This window comes from Tachypleus tridentatus, chromosome 10, assembly GCF_004210375.1.
Source record: "Tachypleus tridentatus isolate NWPU-2018 chromosome 10, ASM421037v1, whole genome shotgun sequence".
In the NCBI taxonomy this organism is placed as follows: Eukaryota; Metazoa; Arthropoda; class Merostomata; order Xiphosura; family Limulidae; genus Tachypleus; species Tachypleus tridentatus.
The window spans coordinates 62,370,720-62,390,167 of record NC_134834.1 but is presented as its reverse complement, the minus strand read 5'-3'; the positions used below and the strand labels follow the sequence as shown (position 1 = coordinate 62,390,167).

The following is a 19,448-nucleotide window of genomic DNA, read 5'->3' as shown; positions in this document are numbered from 1 at the left end:
ATAAATTTGCTTCTCAGTAATGTATTAAAATTCAACTAAAAAGATATTTATCAGTAGCTAAAGTGACGTCATCTATCTTGACTTCGCTTAATAAAATATTATAAAAATAACGAAATTCAAAATTGAGAAACTTAGTACTTTCACAAAATACCTTACAGTTGCCTTTATTTTTAATAATCTAGTAACATGTGATTTATATGTGTTTTACTAGTTGGAGAAATGTGTAATGCTTTCAAAAGACTAATAGTTGATAAAGTTATTATTACGTAATAATAAGTAAAGTCGAAAGATTATTCGAAATTAAACGAGATATGTAGATAATGTGGTAAACAACATTATTGAATTAAGTATTAACAAAGTTTTGAAGTAAGTAAGGAGTCTTTATTGTAATCTTTAAAAAATCACGAGCTAATGAACAGATACCAAGACATTTTTTTGTAGCTTTTTTTGAGCTAATTATATATGGGTATGTGATAAAATTAAAAGGGCTAAAAGTTTTGTGTAAGCTGTTACCGGAATTGTTTTAGGCCAATAAATTATAAATTCTGATTTTAAATAAATAATGTGTATTTGTTTGTTTCATGGTTAAGCTATTACAGTTGTTATTTGCTTCCTTACCTAATTTTGAATTGCTCACTACAGAAAAAGCAACCGGCCGACATCAAACACCGCCAAACCTAGAGCCAGTTTTGGTACAGCGAAATGTAGGACAAATTGCGTCATAAACCGTTTGCATGAGAGAAAGAACGAATATTTTCTGCTACAGGTATCAATCCCATGACACATTGCTTGCGAGTCGAACGCCCAAACCACCAGGCCATACTTGTATTTAATATTTAAGACAATTTATTCGTCAGTTTACCTATTTCTGTTTCCTTCAACTTAATGGCTTCTCAAAATGTACTTTGAAAATTACAAAGAAAAAAAAACAACGTGTTATATACACCAGACTTTATAATTTTGTGAGTGTAAACAATATTGTTCCAACTGTGACAAATGATTCACAAATTATTGTTTAAATTTTAGTCTCTTCGGTCCTGAGAACACATCTTTAATTTTCATATTTGAGATCCTTTTGTATATATTTTAAAACAATTATAAGTTGATAATAGACAAAAAAAACAATAGAAGAATGTTTACGACATCACATTACATTACCAAAAACACTCATTCATAAACTATATACCACCAAATCACACCAGTTAGTAACGTCATCTGTTGTTTTACTGAAACAGCTATTTCTATAACAAAATATGCGAAATAATATTCATTTATGAAGCGTTCTAGCTCACTATGTTTATGCGTGTATTCTGGTGTCAGTTAAAGATTTTTTTTCAGCTATGCAGATAATTTTGGCAGTGATTTTGAGAGAAAGTTTAGAGATTTTATCTCAGAAGATGATAGTAATCCATTCGTAAAGTAATAAAATGGAGTGTATTGAATTTCTCTATGGTATTTCATATACAATAATTAAGCAATTGATATAACTTCCAACAGGTGGCTTAAAGGGTATGAAAATAATCGGACACTGCATTCATTACTTCCGTGAAGCTTTGAACTCCTCGATGGGGTCTTTGTTGACTTCATTGTAATAAGGGAGCTCTCTCTCCATGCGCTCTAACCAACTCTGAATCTTCGGAAAACCTTCGATTTTGTAATCTATAAGCTGAAAAATTAAAACATGAGAAAAAAATCGATTTAATGTGAAAAGCACATGTTTTATCTTCGTAATATTGTATATTATCTGTGTTTAAACTGTGATATTTAATACAAGTTCATAATAAATACTCACAGGTAAAATGAAACAAACAAGTTTACACTCGATTTACTTGAAATTCACGTTTGTACTTGTAGCACAAATACATCTACATTTAGTGTAAATACATGTGTATGATTGTTAATACTTCATGCTTCTAATCATGCATACAAAACTTAAATCATTAAAACCTCTTGAATGACAAAGAAGGAAGAGCTAAGCTCCTGACCCTGTTCCTCAATAGACATACATACTCCTGAGAAAAATTAATTTTGAATATTCAGGCCTGAGCATTGAACTTCAATCTTCATTTTATAACCATGGAATACATATATTCTTCAGGGGGTGAAAAAGCAAAGATTTAATTTACGATTATGTCTCACTTAGGAGCAAAATTAATGAAAATGTTACTTTTTTAATATTTATAATACATACTTTTTTGTGATTAAAATGTGCTAGAAACTATGAATTATAAAAAATAAGGTGGTCTGAGAAGTGTTAATTGTTCAAGTGATTATATATATAGTATGAGTGAAAAGTTAGTTCGCTATTTCACATTATACTTTTATTAGTACAGTAAGTTAAATTACTATTCTCAATGTTATACACATATTTAAAGTAATCAAATCTCGTCAGGTCGAATGTGGTCTAGTAACAGCAAGTTGATCTACTGATCATAAGGGTCCAAGATTTGGGTCACAATACCAATCAATAGACTAAGCACTTTAAGCTGTATAAGATTTTCAGCTCAAAGCTAGTGAATCGCTTTTTCATAGAAAAATTTTCACCCCAGCCTTAGATATTTTTGTTTATTTGTTTTGGAATTTCGCACAAAGCTACTCAAGGGCTGTCTGTGCTAGCCGTCCCTAATTTATCAGTGTAAGACTAGAGGGAAGGCAGCTAGTCATCACCACCCACCGCCAACTCTTGGGCTACTCTTTTACCAACGAATAACCTTAGATATTTACCTATGTGTAAACAAAGTGGTCTTCATATTGTAAATACCAAGTAAAGGCTATTTTACTTTACTCATGCAATTAGTTGTTTCTCTGGTAAATCGAGAAAACATTTAATGAGTCTTATGACGTCACTTAAGAACTTACATCCAAGACAGTAAGACTACCAAGTACGGACAGATCCGCCAACGTCAGAGAGTTTCCCGCCACGTATTTATTGTCTCCGATGAATTGTTCGAAATATCCAAGTGCTTCTTTGAGCTTGTTCTCTTGATCAGTATCGATTTCAGTCAGTTGACCCAGCAGCTTCGGAAACTTCATAAACAGAATAATAAAAGGCGTATTTAGTCTCATCAATTAATGGTTGACGAACATTCATGAAAGTAGATCCATTACATCCCAAGTCGATATTAAACAGAAATCTTTAAGTCATGTGAACATACATTGTGTCACTGCAATTATCAGCAGTTTTACTTTTTACAGATACAAAATGACCAAGCCTGAAGTTTGTAACTTTTAATGAACTTGTTTCCAGGTAATTTGTAACATAATATATATATACATATCTAAATGATATATACTAGGCTTATGATTTTACTAATCAGCTTATATTAAAAAAAAAAAGTAATTTTAGAGCTATTTGCAGGTTTATAAGTATTTCATATTCCTAACTTATAGACTGTTAATTCAATAATCTAAAGTTTTGAACAAATGACATACGTATATTGTTAACTAAGTGTAATAGCGTATATGCGTACCACCAGATCATGGGCAGCACTGTAGAGCGTTCCCATGTCAAAATATAACATCCTGTCAACCAGCGCCCTCCTTTGGGGATCACATGGATACAATCGATCAGATTTTGCGAATTTCTGGTATAGGTAAAGCATAATTGCGCGGCTGTAAAGAAAAATAAATATTATTGTGTTATATTATTTAACTCACTAAATCCTAGTTGCATTATAATGTAACTTATGATTCTATTATGATATAAGTAATGGTTGTGTGCAATTATAGTAATACTTAAGCCTGGTAAAATTATTTAAGGAGGGCAATGTACAAGTTTTGTTCTTAAACTTTATCAATGTCTCTGACACAAAAGTTTGTCGATTGAGTGCCACAGAAATGAATACAAATGTATGAAAACTTAGATCCTGAGTACTAGAAATTAGATATGGTGTATTTTCGTAACGTTTTTAATCGAAACTGTTGTAAAAGATTTGAGAAAAAGGTTGTTACATTTGATTTATGTTCTTCAACCATATTGAGTCAGATCTTTTAGAGAAATTGCACTGGAATATACATATAAACAGTTTTTGGCTCTAAATAACCAAGCTTTTAATAAAAACATTTTATTAATTAAAACTTTTCGATTTTGTTTTACAAATAATAAGTGTAATACATTTTGTTTTTTATTCATTTTCTTGTCGCCCCAGTGGCACAGCTGAATGTCTGCAGATTCATATAGTTAGAGACTATGTTTCACTACCCGTGACAGGCAGAGCACAGAGAGTCCATTGTATAGTTTGTATTTAATTCCATCCAACCAACCAAACAAATTGATATATTTCCCAAGTTTCTCAAAACCATTTGGTTTCATACAGTGGCTTTCACCTACCTATTATGGACATTTCTAGAAGTTCATAAAAATAAATGTTCTGACAAGAACGTTTTGTTTTTAATTACTTCCAATCACTTAGATAGAAATGTATAAAATTAATATAGTTTTCTAGTGTCCTTGGACTGCCACCTCTCTAAGAAAATATGTGTGTGATTCAGATGATCACCATCCGCAAATGAGAACTCATCATCTGAACAAGAAAGATAAATATTCTTGATATACGCACTTCAGAGATACACAATAAACGTTTCGTAATACTCATATAAAAACTGCGATCACTATCTTAGTTTTGCTGGACATTAAAGTTCGTTTTTGAATAAAGTTTTACTGACCACTAGGCCAGAAGAATCTTTCGTACTCTCAAGTTCTCTTGGAAAATGTGTGTTAATAGAAGATCAAAGTAATATATGCATATATATACAGAAGTTTAGTACGTTAAATGGAAAAGATTTTGGAGCCTCAAAACGCCATTACAGTTCACTACGCTAGGTTTGGCTATACTCTTGGTGAAAAGTGTATAATGTGAAAATAGCTCCGCAACGTAATTTACATTGCAATATTACAATATTCTAAGGTTATAATGTCCAAAACACATATTTCTTCTCTGCGCGCTTAATTTCCGTGATCTGTAAAGCGCACAAGAACAACAGTTTTCCTGTGCCTACTTCAACAGTAAGATTGTACAGAAATCCACAGACACTTTGTTCGGTGACAGCTGGTTAAGGCATGCAACGTTTGAATAAATATTTTGTGGAAGCAGCTTGTTTATACATGACTTTCAAGGTAATGTTTGCCATGACCTTTGCGTTTATGGAGTCTTACCTGTTACAAGACGCTTCACATCTTTTAATACGGTTGGGGTACGACTTGTTGCAGATCTCTTTCTAGATGGTCCAAGTTTCCCAAGTCGATCCCAAATACTATTGTTTTTATAAAACAACTAAGAATTAGCACTAACTGTGTTTTAAAAATTATAAATTAATTTTCTAAACATATCGTAATAATCTCAGTGTGAATATTTTGCGCCTGAAAGAATTGTTACATATCCCTTCAAAAGTGATCAACGTTTTGGTGCCATCATACTACCTACGAATTCCAAACAATCTAAAAACACATTCATAATATATCGCGTTTCACCACAACTTTATATTAACCGAGGTTGTCAGGTGACTTACTGATTTGCATATTCAGAATTGTTTTAATATAACGTACCCAATCCTTGATATGGTATCTATCTCTATAAATATAAACATATAAACTTGTTTTTGTTTATAAGAAATTATCGTTAGTCACAGGTTTGGATTTGCTGTTTTTAACGCAGTCCTTTCTTTGATTTTTTTGTATTTTACTTGAAGATTGAATATTAATACTCTATATATGTATATGAATATTTATATACTCACCTTTTCCACAGGGTAAATATAAACAGTGTATATAAACATGTATATACTCACCTTTCCCACAGGGTAAATATAAACAGGGTATATAAATATGTATATACTCACCTTTCCCACAGGGTAAATATAAACAGGGTATATAAACATGTATATACTCACCTTTCCCACAGGGTAAATATAAACAGGGTATATAAACATTTATATACTCACCTTTCTCACAGGATAAATATAAACAGAGTATATAAACATGTATATACTCACCTTTCCCACAGGGTATATAAACATGTATATACTCACCTTTCCCACAGGGTAAATATAAACAGGGTATATAAATATGTATATACTCACCTTCCCCACAGGGTAAATATAAACAGGGTATATAAATATGTATATACTCACCTTCCCCACAGGGCAAATATAAACAGGGTATATAAACATGTATATACTCACCTTTCCCACAGGGTAAATATAAACAGGGTATATAAACATGTATATACTCACCTTTCCCACAGGATAAATATAAACAGGGTATATAAATATGTATATACTCACCTTTCCCACAGGGTAAATATAAACAGGGTATATAAACATGTATATACTCACCTTTCCCACAGGATAAATATAAACAGGGTATATAAATATGTATATACTCACCTTTCCCACAGGGTAAATATAAACAGGGTATATAAACATGTATATACTCACCTTTCCCACAGGATAAATATAAACAGGGTATATAAATATGTATATACTCACCTTTCCCACAGGGTAAATATAAACAGGGTATATAAACATGTATATACTTACCTTTCCCACAGGATAAATATAAACAGGGTATATAAATATGTACATACTCACCTTTCCCACAGGGTAAATATAAACAGGGTATATAAACATGTATATACTCACCTTTCCCACAGGGTAAATATAAACAGGGTATATAAACATGTATATACTCACCTTTTCCACAGGGTAAATATAAACAAGGTATATAAACATTTATATACTCACCTTTCCCACAAGGTTAATCCATTATCAACGATTGTTGGGAGAGTGTGCATGAAATTAATCTGAAGAAAATAAATAAAATGGTTAAATTAATTTTATGTGTCCTATAACCTGGTTATTACCTTCACACACACACATATATCACACAATTTGAAATTTAGAACGTCAATTTATTTCTATCATGTAATAATAAAGAGATAGATTTGTAGAACGTGAATTAAACAGAATACTTAAGAGTCGTTTCCTCGAGAAATATACGTTTATAATAATTATTTTTAATATACATTATGCAATTAAGCGAAATCAATACTACACAGTTAATAATATACGAAAATGGTTTCTTATGTTAGCTGAAAACAAAAAGAGCGTAAAATCGCGTGTTTTAAACAGAAAAACGATTTTTATGAGTAAAAAATAAAACCAATTTAAACTATTAAGAAATTGACAAGAAAAGCTCCATGATGTGCAAAAGTATTAAGTTAATGTATGTAGTTTATAGCACTTTTAAGAACAAGCGGAGACACTCTGATGCATTGCTGTAGTACAATCTACATTACAAATACTATACCGCTATAGTACATTGTACATTAAAAAAAACTATATTGCTATAGTACAATCTACATGCTAAAATATAACCAGGAATATCTATTGCTTCATTTCTGTAGTACAGAGAGAATAACAACTGTTTGTTATTTTGACTCCAAGCTATTTGAACGCTAGATAAATCGGTAATAACAATGGGTTTAACACGGATAATTGTGATTGTGAAATCATTTCGTACAATAGCCGCTCGCAGTTAATAATGAGGAGAAAGACGGTGGTAATTATACAAAGACAGGAAACAGTAAAATATGTATTTACATTAGGTGTTTCATTTCATTAATACATGAATTTAAGTCGTTAGTATTTAGTAGCTGCAAACACCTAACTGTTTTTCAAAATATAAAACCCTGAAATAATCTCTAAACCAAGCTAAGACAAGCCATAGCATTTTTTGACCAATCATTGCAACTCATTTAATGAAAATCACTTTTAATTATTTATGCACATAGAAATACTGAAAGCTCTTCAGTGGCATAGCGGTATGTCTGCTGACTTACAATGCTAGAAACCGGGTTTCGATACGCGTGGTTGGTAAAGCACAAATAGTCCATTGTGTAGCTTTGTGGTTAATTAAAGACAAACAAGCAAGAAACAACAAAAATATCATAATCATTAAATTTGTACCGGCCCTTGATCGCTGTGGTATTCTTGTGTTCCTCATGAGTCACAAAGTTTTTTTAAAGTTTTCATTGGTTGTTTTAAAACCTAGTTTCCAATTGACCCGTTTGCTGTATGACCAGCCTCGAAATCTAAACAAGGTAGGAAGGCTCGGTTTCTATTATTATTTCTATATATCAGGTCATCCCTTAAGTAATATCCGATTTTAGGTTCAGAAAAAGAGAAAAATTTCACACTCTTCTAATGTTACTTAATCAATAATGTATATTCTATTATTATTAGCTACTTCCTGCGAACGATCCACAAGCTTCCAAATGTCATTTCTATACAGTTCTTGCGATTTTGAGGAAATGAATGTAGAGAGGCTAGTTTTGACATCTTCATGTGTTCCAATGTCTTTTCCATCAAGATAGTTCTGCAAACTTCGGAATAGATGATAATCAGATGGGGTAAGGTCTGGAGAATAAGAAGGATATGGAAGTTTTTACCAGTCTAGCTCTTCATTCTTTGCAGATTTGATCCTTGCTGTATGGGGCCGTGCGTTATCCTGGTGTAACACAACACCTTTACGATTGATTAAAGCAGGCCTCTTTTCTTTCAATGCAACATTCAAACGCTCTAGCTGTTGACAATAGAACGCTGATGTAATCGTTACATTGAGTGACAGCACTGAAAGTGTATTGCACCAACAATATCCCACCAAACGCTTTACAATACTTTCCTAAGGTGGATATCCATTTTGGGTTGTGTTTTAGCCAGTTTATAAGCCTAATGTGCTCCTCAAACACATCCATCTTCATACGGGTTTATGTGATTAATGATCTGAAAAAGTGGAGTTGGCTAAGTTTATTTTATTTGTCTAAACATTTTTATACATGTCCTACTACATATCTTAATCATTAAAGCCTTCTACAAAGACAGAAATGATGATGCACCTTCTGTATTAAATTTTCGTACATTACTTATGGGATAAACTGATACAAAACTTTCATTAGACCATTAAATAAATATGGATATATGGTGATATGCAATATATCTACTAACCTAATCAGAAAACTCGAAGCTTTACAATGTAATGCCGTCTGATTAGTTTTACGTCTCCTCAGATATACCTCATCCATCTATTTCGATTCTCTAAAGATTCTATCCAGTCTCCAAATTCGCATTTTAAGATTGACCAAAAATACTATCAGATTGCCAGTACATGAGACACTTTGACAACGCATTTTCCAACATTAGCAGTAACACTCGAAACATGGCGCGCCTACCAGCCGTCTTATTACATGTATAATAATTAACATATAGTGTGTTAAACACATATGTATCTTTCTTCTTGTTTCAAGTACATAGCTTAGGCACTACCCGGATACAATATTCGGCGTCCGAGTAGTGTAAATAGGTCTTTTGTGGGGTACTTCCGTCTTCCTCCCACATCAAAATTCTGAGTAATGGACCTGGAGACCCACACCTGTTAGTTCTGTGCTACTACATAACTACGCGATACTATCGATTTCTTTTGCTTGTGTGACCCCCACATCGAGACGTTTGTTTGTTTTTTGTGAAGTTATTACTAAACCATCTATTATAAAGTGCCGGGAGAAGAGAAATACATTTCTGAACTCTTCCCAGTTGTATTTGATTTGAAACTTTTAGTATCAAATCAAATGTATAGAATCAAGTTACTATCATGATTTAGCGGATTTGTAGTCCATCTTCACTATTTCCGTCGCACTATAAAGAAACTGTACAGATTAAACAAAGGGCACAACCGCACTGTGTTTACCTCAGTGAAAAATGGGTATTTGATTATTTTTCTATAAAAATATGCTGTTTTTAAAACAATTTTATGGACAGAACAAGGAAATTATTTTCTTTCTTTAACAAAGTGACAATGAAAAGTTCTTTGTACGTATATTAAAACTTTCATATTTTCACCACGCATACGATTGATTGTTATAATACTTCCTATATGTTTACACAATTTTTTATATGTAATCATAAAGGTTTTGTAAACAGATATACTATTGCTAATACTGCAACGTCAAAATGACTTTGAGGATGAGCCATTTCTTACTAGTTATGGGAATACTAATTATTATTTGCGAAGCAAGTTTGAAATAACATGCCATTGAAGTTTTTTTTTTTTTTTCAGTCTCTATTCTAGTTGCTTAGCTGTGTCTAAAGTGTTGATGACATATTTGAAATTGTATAACCACTCTCTTATTAAGCTTTTGCCTTTCCTTATTTATGTTGAATATTTATTTATTATCATAAACTAATAAATGATTAGTTTATGAAAGGATTTGTTTTTAGCAGTAGCGAAGGCTGGCACTTTACAAGTGTTTAAAAAGAAAAATCATAAACACATGATAAATAAAAGATTAGTTCTAAATGTCCTCTGTTCTCAAGTGTAGATGTAGAAGAATGACATTGTAAAATATCTCTTGTTGGCTGTATATCGTCTAGGATAAAAATGACATCGACTCGCTCTGATGAATGTGGTCGCATATTAACCTTCAAAACCTTGCAAAAATGAGAAGCCACCATGTTTGAGACTGTATATAAATATGAACAATATAGTAATTTAACTATTTAGAATAAACGTCACTAATACGCCTCTAGAAAACTAGATTCTCAAATACTATCACCTTCTCGCAAATTACAGTTCTAGAATATCACTTTGTTTTTTTAGGTTATTTTAATAAGAGAATATTTTTTTTAAATCAGGTATGTAGTTTTAAAATTATTTTCTCAAACAGCCAAACTAAATTTCGAATACTATTGAACTACAAATTATCATTCCAAATCTTTCATTGTTTTAAGACAAACAATTGCTATTCTTTTCAAATTCCAAACTTGTACCTGTTTTCAGAACATACAGAACAACTTACCGAAAGGAGGGAAACCAACCAGCTTAAAGTACTCGACTTGAACATTGCACCCTTTAGCCGAGCGACGGGATTGGGGGTTACAATTAGATGTTCTCAAAGCTAAAATTGCAAAATACATTCAGCTGTATATCACGGCTTGAATCTCACACCTTGCTATCCGAAGCTCAGCACATCAACCATTAGGTCACGCAGGCTGAATTACATTGAGACTAGAGAAACTAGGAAGTTTGACGTTATAGGAAGTACTTTTCAACTCAGAATCCTTAGGAAGTGTCGTAATTATATGAAAATTACGTTATTTTGTAACGAACATAATTATACGGTTTTTAGCCCAAGAATTAGCAAGATGGCGTAGAATATGACGACAAAATTATTTACTTTAAATAGAGAAATTTACAATTTGAGGTTAGTCAAGACTATATTTACAAAACTTTAGTAAAATTAATATTTAAAAAAGGCGACAATGTTTAAATAAGGAACAAAAAACTGTAATATTAATTGACAAGTGGGTGATGTCTATATTCTACATTTAAGTACAAACCACATTTATATAGACCATTGATGAACTGGACAGATCCGAGCCCGACTTTAATTATTTCTAAACATAGTTGACCCTTAAAAAAAATGGTTTTTTTTATTATCTACTGACCGGACCTGAAAACGTCAAACACACTCAGACTTAAAAGTACAAATTATTAATATATTATTAAGTCAGATTGTATATATACCCAGCCAACTCTTCCCTCATATCTGGAGATTGAAAGACCAAATTTGGCAGGCGAACTCGAAGTTATTCGGGTTCTATACTTAACTATATGCTGTAGCTCTTTCTAAAGGGACCCGGCATGGCCAGGTGGTTAAGGCACTCGACTCGTAATCTGAGGGTCGCAGGTTCGAATTCCCGTCACACCAAACATATTCGTCCTTTCAGCCGTGGGTGCGTTATTATGTGACGGTCAATCCCACTATTCGTTGGTAAAAGAATAACCCAATAGTTGACGGTGGGTGTTGATGACTAGCTGTCTTCCCTCTTGTCTTACACTAAATTAGAAACGGCTAACGAAGGTAGCCATCGTGTAGCTTCGCGCAAAATTCAAAACAAAAGAAACTAAGCTTATAAACGTACATCTATGAACCGTACAAACACATAGAGCAAATAAATCAATCGACGTCTTAGATGTCAAGAAATGTCCACAAATCAAATTTTTTCAACTTCATAGCTTGAAACTAAATTTGTCTGTTTTTACCAAACTTCCAAGTAAGCCATTTATTGTGGACTTCGGCAAATTTATTAGTTAAAAACATTGAGAAACAAGCATGTTTAGAAAAGTTACCAATTACATTCTATGTAGTAGATTTAGCAAATTAAAAAAAAAAAAACTTAAATGAGAAGACTATAAAAGGAAATTTTGCCAGTTTTAATACAGGTTTAGAACACAATATATAGGTGTAATATCCGCTCATGTTCCATTTTCTACGCACATATATTTTTGTATTTTTCATCAATAGGTTTGTATATTAATTGTATTTTTCACAGGTTTCATCGTGACATCACTTCTAGACACTATTTCATTCGCGTAGACCATGTAATCTGGAACTGTTGTTGCAAAACGAGCTCAGCCATTTGGGACGGCTTGTCTGTGCGCAAAAGAATGATGGTCAAACCTCGCTATTCAATCAGACAAAATTAGCCTAAGGGTTGGCGGTGAGTTCTGTTGACCGGCAATATTTTTTTCTAGCTTATCAGTTAATAATCAGGAACGTTTATGTACAGATAGCCCTTATGTAGTTCTTTTGCGAAATTATGAAGCAAACAAATCAGTAAATTATTATTCAAGATTACAAGTAAGAAACAAACAAAAGAACCTTCTACAAAATGTGCTAGATATCATTTTAACACGTTAACACGTCACACTTTGCTACATAGTAGGTTTTCACAATGTTTTGTGATGTATTTAAAAAACATGTATATGTAAGAGCGACATGCTTATTAGTTAATGGGCGTTGCCTCAGACGGGTCACGTGACCAACTTTATCTGCGATGGAATTGGAGATATCAGGACGTGTTACGGTTATGACGTTTCACAAGGAAAATATCTGTTACACGAGAGCAAATATCCTACGGTTTGACATATCCTGCATCGAATAAAACAATAGCTTTTATTTCACATTTTAAGGCTTTTGTATATTCATATATAAGTTACTATTTATTTGTATTTGCCTCAAAAGATTTTACTGGTGTATAGTCGATATCATAGTTATTAGGAGTAGATCTGGAGTTTTTTTTGTAACATTGCATTTCTTTTTAAAATGTAAAGTAAGTTTTTTTTATCTTGGTCTTATTTCTTAGTAACTTTCTGAATAGAACATAGTGTTAGTTTTTAATCTTGGTCTTATTTCTCAATAGCCATCTCAATAGAACATACTGTTAGTTTTTAATCTTGGTTGTATTCCTTTAGTATCCGACTTAATAGAACATAAAGTGTAAATTTTTAATGTTGGATCTATTTATTTGTAGCCATCATAATATAGCATAATTCAATTCAGAACTATTTTTAGTAACCACTTTAGTTAAATAATTCACGTGGTACATAAAAAAATATTCTTTAGTAAATAGAACAATTGTCTGAAGGATTTACCTAAATCTTAGATTTCAATTGAAGTAAGATTATATTTTATCAAGTAACATTCTGATAAATATAGCATCAATTATAAATAGGTTAATTTATCTAAATAATACAATAAATGAGTAAATCAAAAATGTTTTGGGTATATGTTGTCTGAATACATTGTTACTAACTAATTATTGATTAGCTATAGAGTCATTTGTTATTGAAATTGTTTCCTAATTTTAAACAATAACTTAGGTAGCAGTTTCTAAAAATATAAGAATTTCTTACATGTGCTAAGTAACACAGCACAAAGATTCTCACTTTGTTAAGTAACACAGTATATTATCATTTTTTTGTACAAATTAAAACATCGCTTACTTTTAATCCTATAAAACAAGTAACAGCAATAATGTCATACCAAACCACACTATAAACTTATGGATCTCAGCTGTAATCAGTATTTGCTGAACATTACTTTTGTTTTAGCTTGCAGCCACACTCCAACAGGAGTCACTAGTTCACCGATCACGTGTATGGGTTCCTCCTCAGAATTCAAAATTATCTTTAAAACCTGAAAGCCAGCTATTTTGAGTAAAAATATCTTTAGTAAATCAACGTGCTCTCGCTTTGCGGTATCGAATTCTTGATTCAGAGGTACAACAATAACTCTAGTCCAGTTTTGTGTATACAATACGCCATCAGCTCATTTTTCAAGTCAGTTGTAAGGTTTAGATAAATGTATATTCAATCGGACAATATACGTAATATTTAATAAGCTACTCGGAACAGTTTCTTTGCCAGAGCTACTAGTTTAGGTAACTGTGCTAGTATACTACGTTTTAATAAAAATATTATATTTTTACTGTTTATTACTGTTGACTTTCGTTTGTTAACACGAGATATGAGTCAAGTTAATTTAGAGAATCAGTTATCAACGATCGAATGTTTTGTGCATCTGTTTTCCCTGTCTTGTAATCTAAAAAGCAATAGTGTCGTGTAGGCTTACCGACTTGCTGTAGGTCTATGTTCGACGAAGACTGTATTTCCTTTCGTCCTAAGGGTCGGTCTTAATAGCTTAATCACTAACAAGGTTTACTGACTTACTGTAAGTTTATGTTTGATGAAAGCTGTATTTCCTTTGATCCTAAGCATTGGTATTTACTAGCTCAGCCGCTTACAAGTCTATAGACTTACGACATTAAAATATTTTTTATGCGATACTTGTGTTGGATAAGAGCACTTACATCGTACTGTGTAGCTTTGCGCTTAACAACAGCCAAACTAAAACCAAATCTTAAACGTTATTTGCACGACTTTAAAGATCCTGGAACGTGCTTGTTATTATCAAAACATTCATAAAAGAGACCATATTGTATTATTAATGAAAGGAAAAAATCATCAAACATTTAATAGAAACTAAACAAAAGGAACAATGTTAATATCTTATAACAAATAATATCTTATTAAGCTGACACTTTTAAATATACCCCAGCTTTATGAAAGAAACAATAATGTAATTAACTATAAAAAAAGGTTAGGTTATAAGTAATGAAAATTATATTAGCATCAAGCCGTTGGATCCGTATACAGGGATTTTTGTTTGCGTTATTGATGTTTCGTGAAGGGGGGAGTTGTCCAGTTAAGAATGTATATTCCTGACAGCGATGGTTTTCTTCAGACTGTTTGGAACATTTATCAAGTTAGTTTTGAGTTCGTGGAATACATAAGAAAACTCAATTTTCATGTTTGTTTCTTTGTATTGAATTTTGTGCGCAGCTACACGAGGGTTATCTGCGTTAACCTTCCCTACTTTAGTAGTGTAAGATTAGAAGGAAAGCAGCTAGTCATCACCAACCACCTCCAACTCTTGGGATACTTTTTTACCAACGAATGGTGGGATTGAAGTCACATTATAACGTTCCCACAGCTGAAAGGACGAACATGTTTGGTGCCATAGGGATTCGAACCTGCGACCCTAAGATTATGAGTCGAACGCCCTATTTTTATTTGACTAGTTTTGATGTGGATTTACTTGAAACCGAAATAAATTATCAAATATAATATTGATGAAGCTGATAAAGATCACAGTGTCGTAAAAAAAATCTCAGACAGAATAACTAAGATTTAGCATTTTATACTAAGCATAATTATTTATAAGTTGATTAATGATGCAGTTGATGTTTGATAATGGTTAGAAATTTCGTTAAGTTTGAAACTAAGGTTTAGAAATGACAGCACTGATGCACCCTAGATAAAAAAATACATAACACTGTGCTTTAAATATAACTAAGGAATAGCTCTTTGAAATACGTAAAAGGTGGCAACCTAACCGCTATCAATGAATCTTAGATAAATACTGTTTTATTTAACATTTTACTTATGTTTATACGGAAGGATAACACAAGAAATGATTTTCTGTCTTTATGATTTTAGAAACTTCGACAAAGCTTTAGTTTCTACTCAAGAGATGCGAGGCCAGGTTAAGTTTTAGTCGGAGGAAGTTGGTTAGGTTAGACATCATATTACAAACTTATATATATTTGGATGCTATGTTCAGAACAAAATCAATGCAAACTTGTATTACACTCACAGAAAATTAAATAACATAAAACTTATGTTCCAAAGAATAACACCTATCGACTCAGCTTTATCGACCCCACTGCCGAACCACACGAGTGATAACTTCAAAAATATTAACAGTGCAGTGTACTGAATACAATGATTTCGTTAGTTTTCTTTTGAACATAGCTCAGGTGTAGTCTTCCAGTGAACATGCTGTTTGTATATTTAAGGATCTATGGTTCGCGTTCTTTTGCCTAAACAAATTGCTCTCCGCACATTGGAGCGTAGTTAGGTTATAAGAGTACAGTCAAATCCTGCTATTCGATTAGAATAGTCCTAAAGTTTTCTGTTTTTTCTCCTAGACTATCAGTTCAAAATCGGGGCTGTTTACTACAGAAAGCTTAGGGTGAATATCCGAAAACAAAGAAACTCTTCTGAATACGAAAAGTGACGATTTTAATATATATAGATAAATCTAGTTTAACTAATTTTACAACTTTACCCTTAAAAACAGATTTTATACATTTTCAGGTTAATAGTGAAATCACAGAAGTATCTTAATTTAAGATACTTGTCTTGCCGTTCCCCACAGTGGTACGTCTTTGAATCTACGATGCTGAAACCCGTGGTTTAATTCCCCTCGATGGACACAGCAGATAGTCCGATATGGTTTTGCTTTAAGAAAATACACACACACACACACAGCAGTCTTGTATAATATATCAGTAGGGATATTGAACTGCTCGAATTTGATTTATGTATTACTTGTTTAAGCAATCTGCACTGGTCTCTGAGTATTAAGTTTTCGTAAACATCAGGCTGGTTAAGCACGAAAGAGCAGTGAGAATCAGACGAAAAATATATCTTGCGAACGAACAGACGTGAATTATACTGGTAAATCTAGCACCTTACATTAGAAGTGTCCTCATATTGTATTAAATTGTGGCTGAAATAAGTCGCTAAATAGTCTTCAGCAACTCCTCCGTTTGCTTTCTTGTTTCCATTCGACACACTTCAGGCAAACCAACTTTTTGAGGTCGTATTTGAATCAGGTGACAGAAAAAAATAGGTCGACATTTTCACGTAGAGAACACAAACTACCTTTAACGGCTACATGCACGTGCTCAAATAATTGCACTCACCACTGTACTTTTTGTTATTAATTATTTGAAATAAAATTTGCTGGGCTAGAATTACGGTCTAACATGTATAATTTTCACGGTGTTTCTTCCATAGTAGACTTGTAGCCATAAAGCACTTTCTAGGGCAGGAATAAGATGGATTAGAGATGAAATATTTCCCAGTTTTTTGCTAAGTTTTTTCCACTGTACATGACTAACGATTCTCAATACTAGCAACGAAGGAAATTACATATCATTTTGACTTCTTTTGATAAAAGAACTTGTATTAGATGTGTATATAGTGACGGTAAAAAAACATAAAGGAGAATTTCAGTAAAATGTGATTCACTTAACATTTAGACTTTATATTATATTAACAAGGTGATATTAATATATTCTTGGAGCTATTTATAAACTTACACCAACCTGTTATTGCTGGCACGTTTATAAGTAAGGAAATTTACTTTTGTTGGTTGATATCAAGGACGTCTTTTTTTACATGAGAAAAGCACCAGTTATCGAACCGTGGAATAAGTTTTCTGTCATTTACAAATAACTGGTGTAATATTACGACTATTTTTCTGTCAGATAACTCAATAATATGTGACTTTATATATTTGTAGACGTTAAAAGTAGATCAAAACCTTCCTGTTAGATGTATAATTTGTTCAGTTATAATCTTTATGTCTTATATTGCAAAAAGTTATAGTTTGGCTACTGTAATGGGCATAGGGCGTATAGAATATTTTGTAACTTTGGGCTTAAAAAACAAGCAATAAAAATATATGTATAGTTCATAATTAGCATGCTATATTTGGTTTGCACAGAAACAACCGAAAACACCTAAATATCGTTTTCCAAAAAATAATAGTTGAACTATTTGTGAAATTAAAGCATTTTCAGCGTGCAAATTGTAGAACTAATAAAGATTCGTTACGTTTATTTTACCTTACCACGACAGTTTCTATAAAGTCACAAACCTTGACAAATTCTGGCTTCAAATGTTCTTCTGTCATCAAATCCACTTTGATGAGGTTTAAGTTAATGCCAAGTTCCTTAGCAGTCATTAATACTGCCCGAGAAGGTGAACTGACAGTCCAATAATAAAAATCAATTGCATCACCCATGGGTACAGTGCTGTTGGGTTTTCGTAGGCAAGAGAGACAATCAAATGGCATAACAGCGTCGTAATATTTTTCTATTCAGTTTCTTAAATGCGCCTTGTCGACAGTTTACTGTCTAGTAGACGTGGTGTTATGTCATCCACCTTGCTCTGCAGGTTGATATGGGGAGTTTATTTTATGTTCATTCCTGTTGCGCATTGAGCTAACCAGTACCTGGAACCTACCGTATGTTATGCGACCGGAAATGACGTTTTATGGTTCGGCCTTCGCTTTCAGCGATTTCTATTCGAAGTCACTGAGAAAGTTTATAGCCTACAACAATCGTGTTTAAGGGTTACTTTGAGTAATAGTTTTAAATGTACATGCATAGAATAATTCTATTACATTTAAACTGGCTTCTTACATTCACACTTGTTGCTACGTGGTTGAAATAAGTTTAAATTGGTAACTTAAATAATCTGGTTATTTTGACGATGCTTGCCCGATTGCTTAAATTATTTTTCTTATTGTGTAACAAATATGACCTGTTTCATTAAAAAATCCTTTTAACTGTTGTTTGTTGAAACTTTCGATAATACTGTATGCAGTTATTACATACACACGCATGGGGTTTTGTGTATTATTATCTGGGAATAAATTATAATTCAATAAATAGTACTGATTTATTATTTAGTTATTTTCATTAACATTAACGTTAAAACATTTCTGAAAACTATTCTTAAAATTTAAATCTTCTAAATACATTTTTGGGCAGAATCCTTTGTGATTATAACGCAACAACCTGAAACTATGTACAGATATTTAATTAAACAACGTTAAATTATTTTACCATTAGGACTAAGTGTTTATGTCATTGTTGGTTTTTCTTAATCTTTATTGAAAAATTAGTATTTTTATTGTATTCAAAAGTAACTAATCTGGTATTTTCATGTATACACAGGTAACAGATTTGTTAATTAAGACTACGATGGAAGACTCTGGACAAATCATACGCAACAAAAATTAAAAGTACTAGACATAAAATATTTCATGAGAAACAATAATACATATTTTCCTTAAAGTACCAAAACGTAAGTTGAAGCTCTTGAATTTTAAGATGGACAACGTGAATGTATGGATACTCTTACTCTATTTTAGTATAAACAAAAACATTTCATAGGGCAAAACCGACTAATAAAT

The 19,448-nt window shown here is 32.3% G+C and overlaps 1 protein-coding gene across 1 annotated transcript; it reads right to left on the bottom strand.

The window, feature by feature from the left end:
- Positions 1–1,415: 1,415 nt before the first annotated feature.
- Positions 1,416–18,495, bottom strand: LOC143229428 (glutathione S-transferase 1-like). The gene is made up of 5 exons (XM_076461737.1): positions 18,126–18,495; positions 6,742–6,800; positions 3,471–3,612; positions 2,860–3,027; positions 1,416–1,666 (listed from the first exon to the last, which is right to left on the bottom strand). The coding sequence occupies exons 1-5, from the start codon at positions 18,321–18,323 to the stop codon at positions 1,538–1,540; spliced, it is 696 nt and encodes a 231-aa protein (XP_076317852.1). The 5' UTR covers positions 18,324–18,495; the 3' UTR covers positions 1,416–1,537.
- Between the last annotated feature and the right edge of the window lie 953 nt (positions 18,496–19,448).

Excerpts from the sequence above, each read along its gene's own strand:
- LOC143229428 (XM_076461737.1), bottom strand. The coding sequence starts at position 18,323 with ATGCCATTTGATTGTCTCTCTTGCCTACGAAAACCCAACAGCACTGTA. Across the intron at positions 3,613-6,741 it reads GGATTAACCTTGTGGGAAAG|CCGCGCAATTATGCTTTACC; the intron begins GTGAGTATATAA and ends TTTTCTTTACAG. Across the intron at positions 1,667-2,859 it reads GTAGTCTTACTGTCTTGGAT|CTTATAGATTACAAAATCGA; the intron begins GTAAGTTCTTAA and ends TTAATTTTTCAG.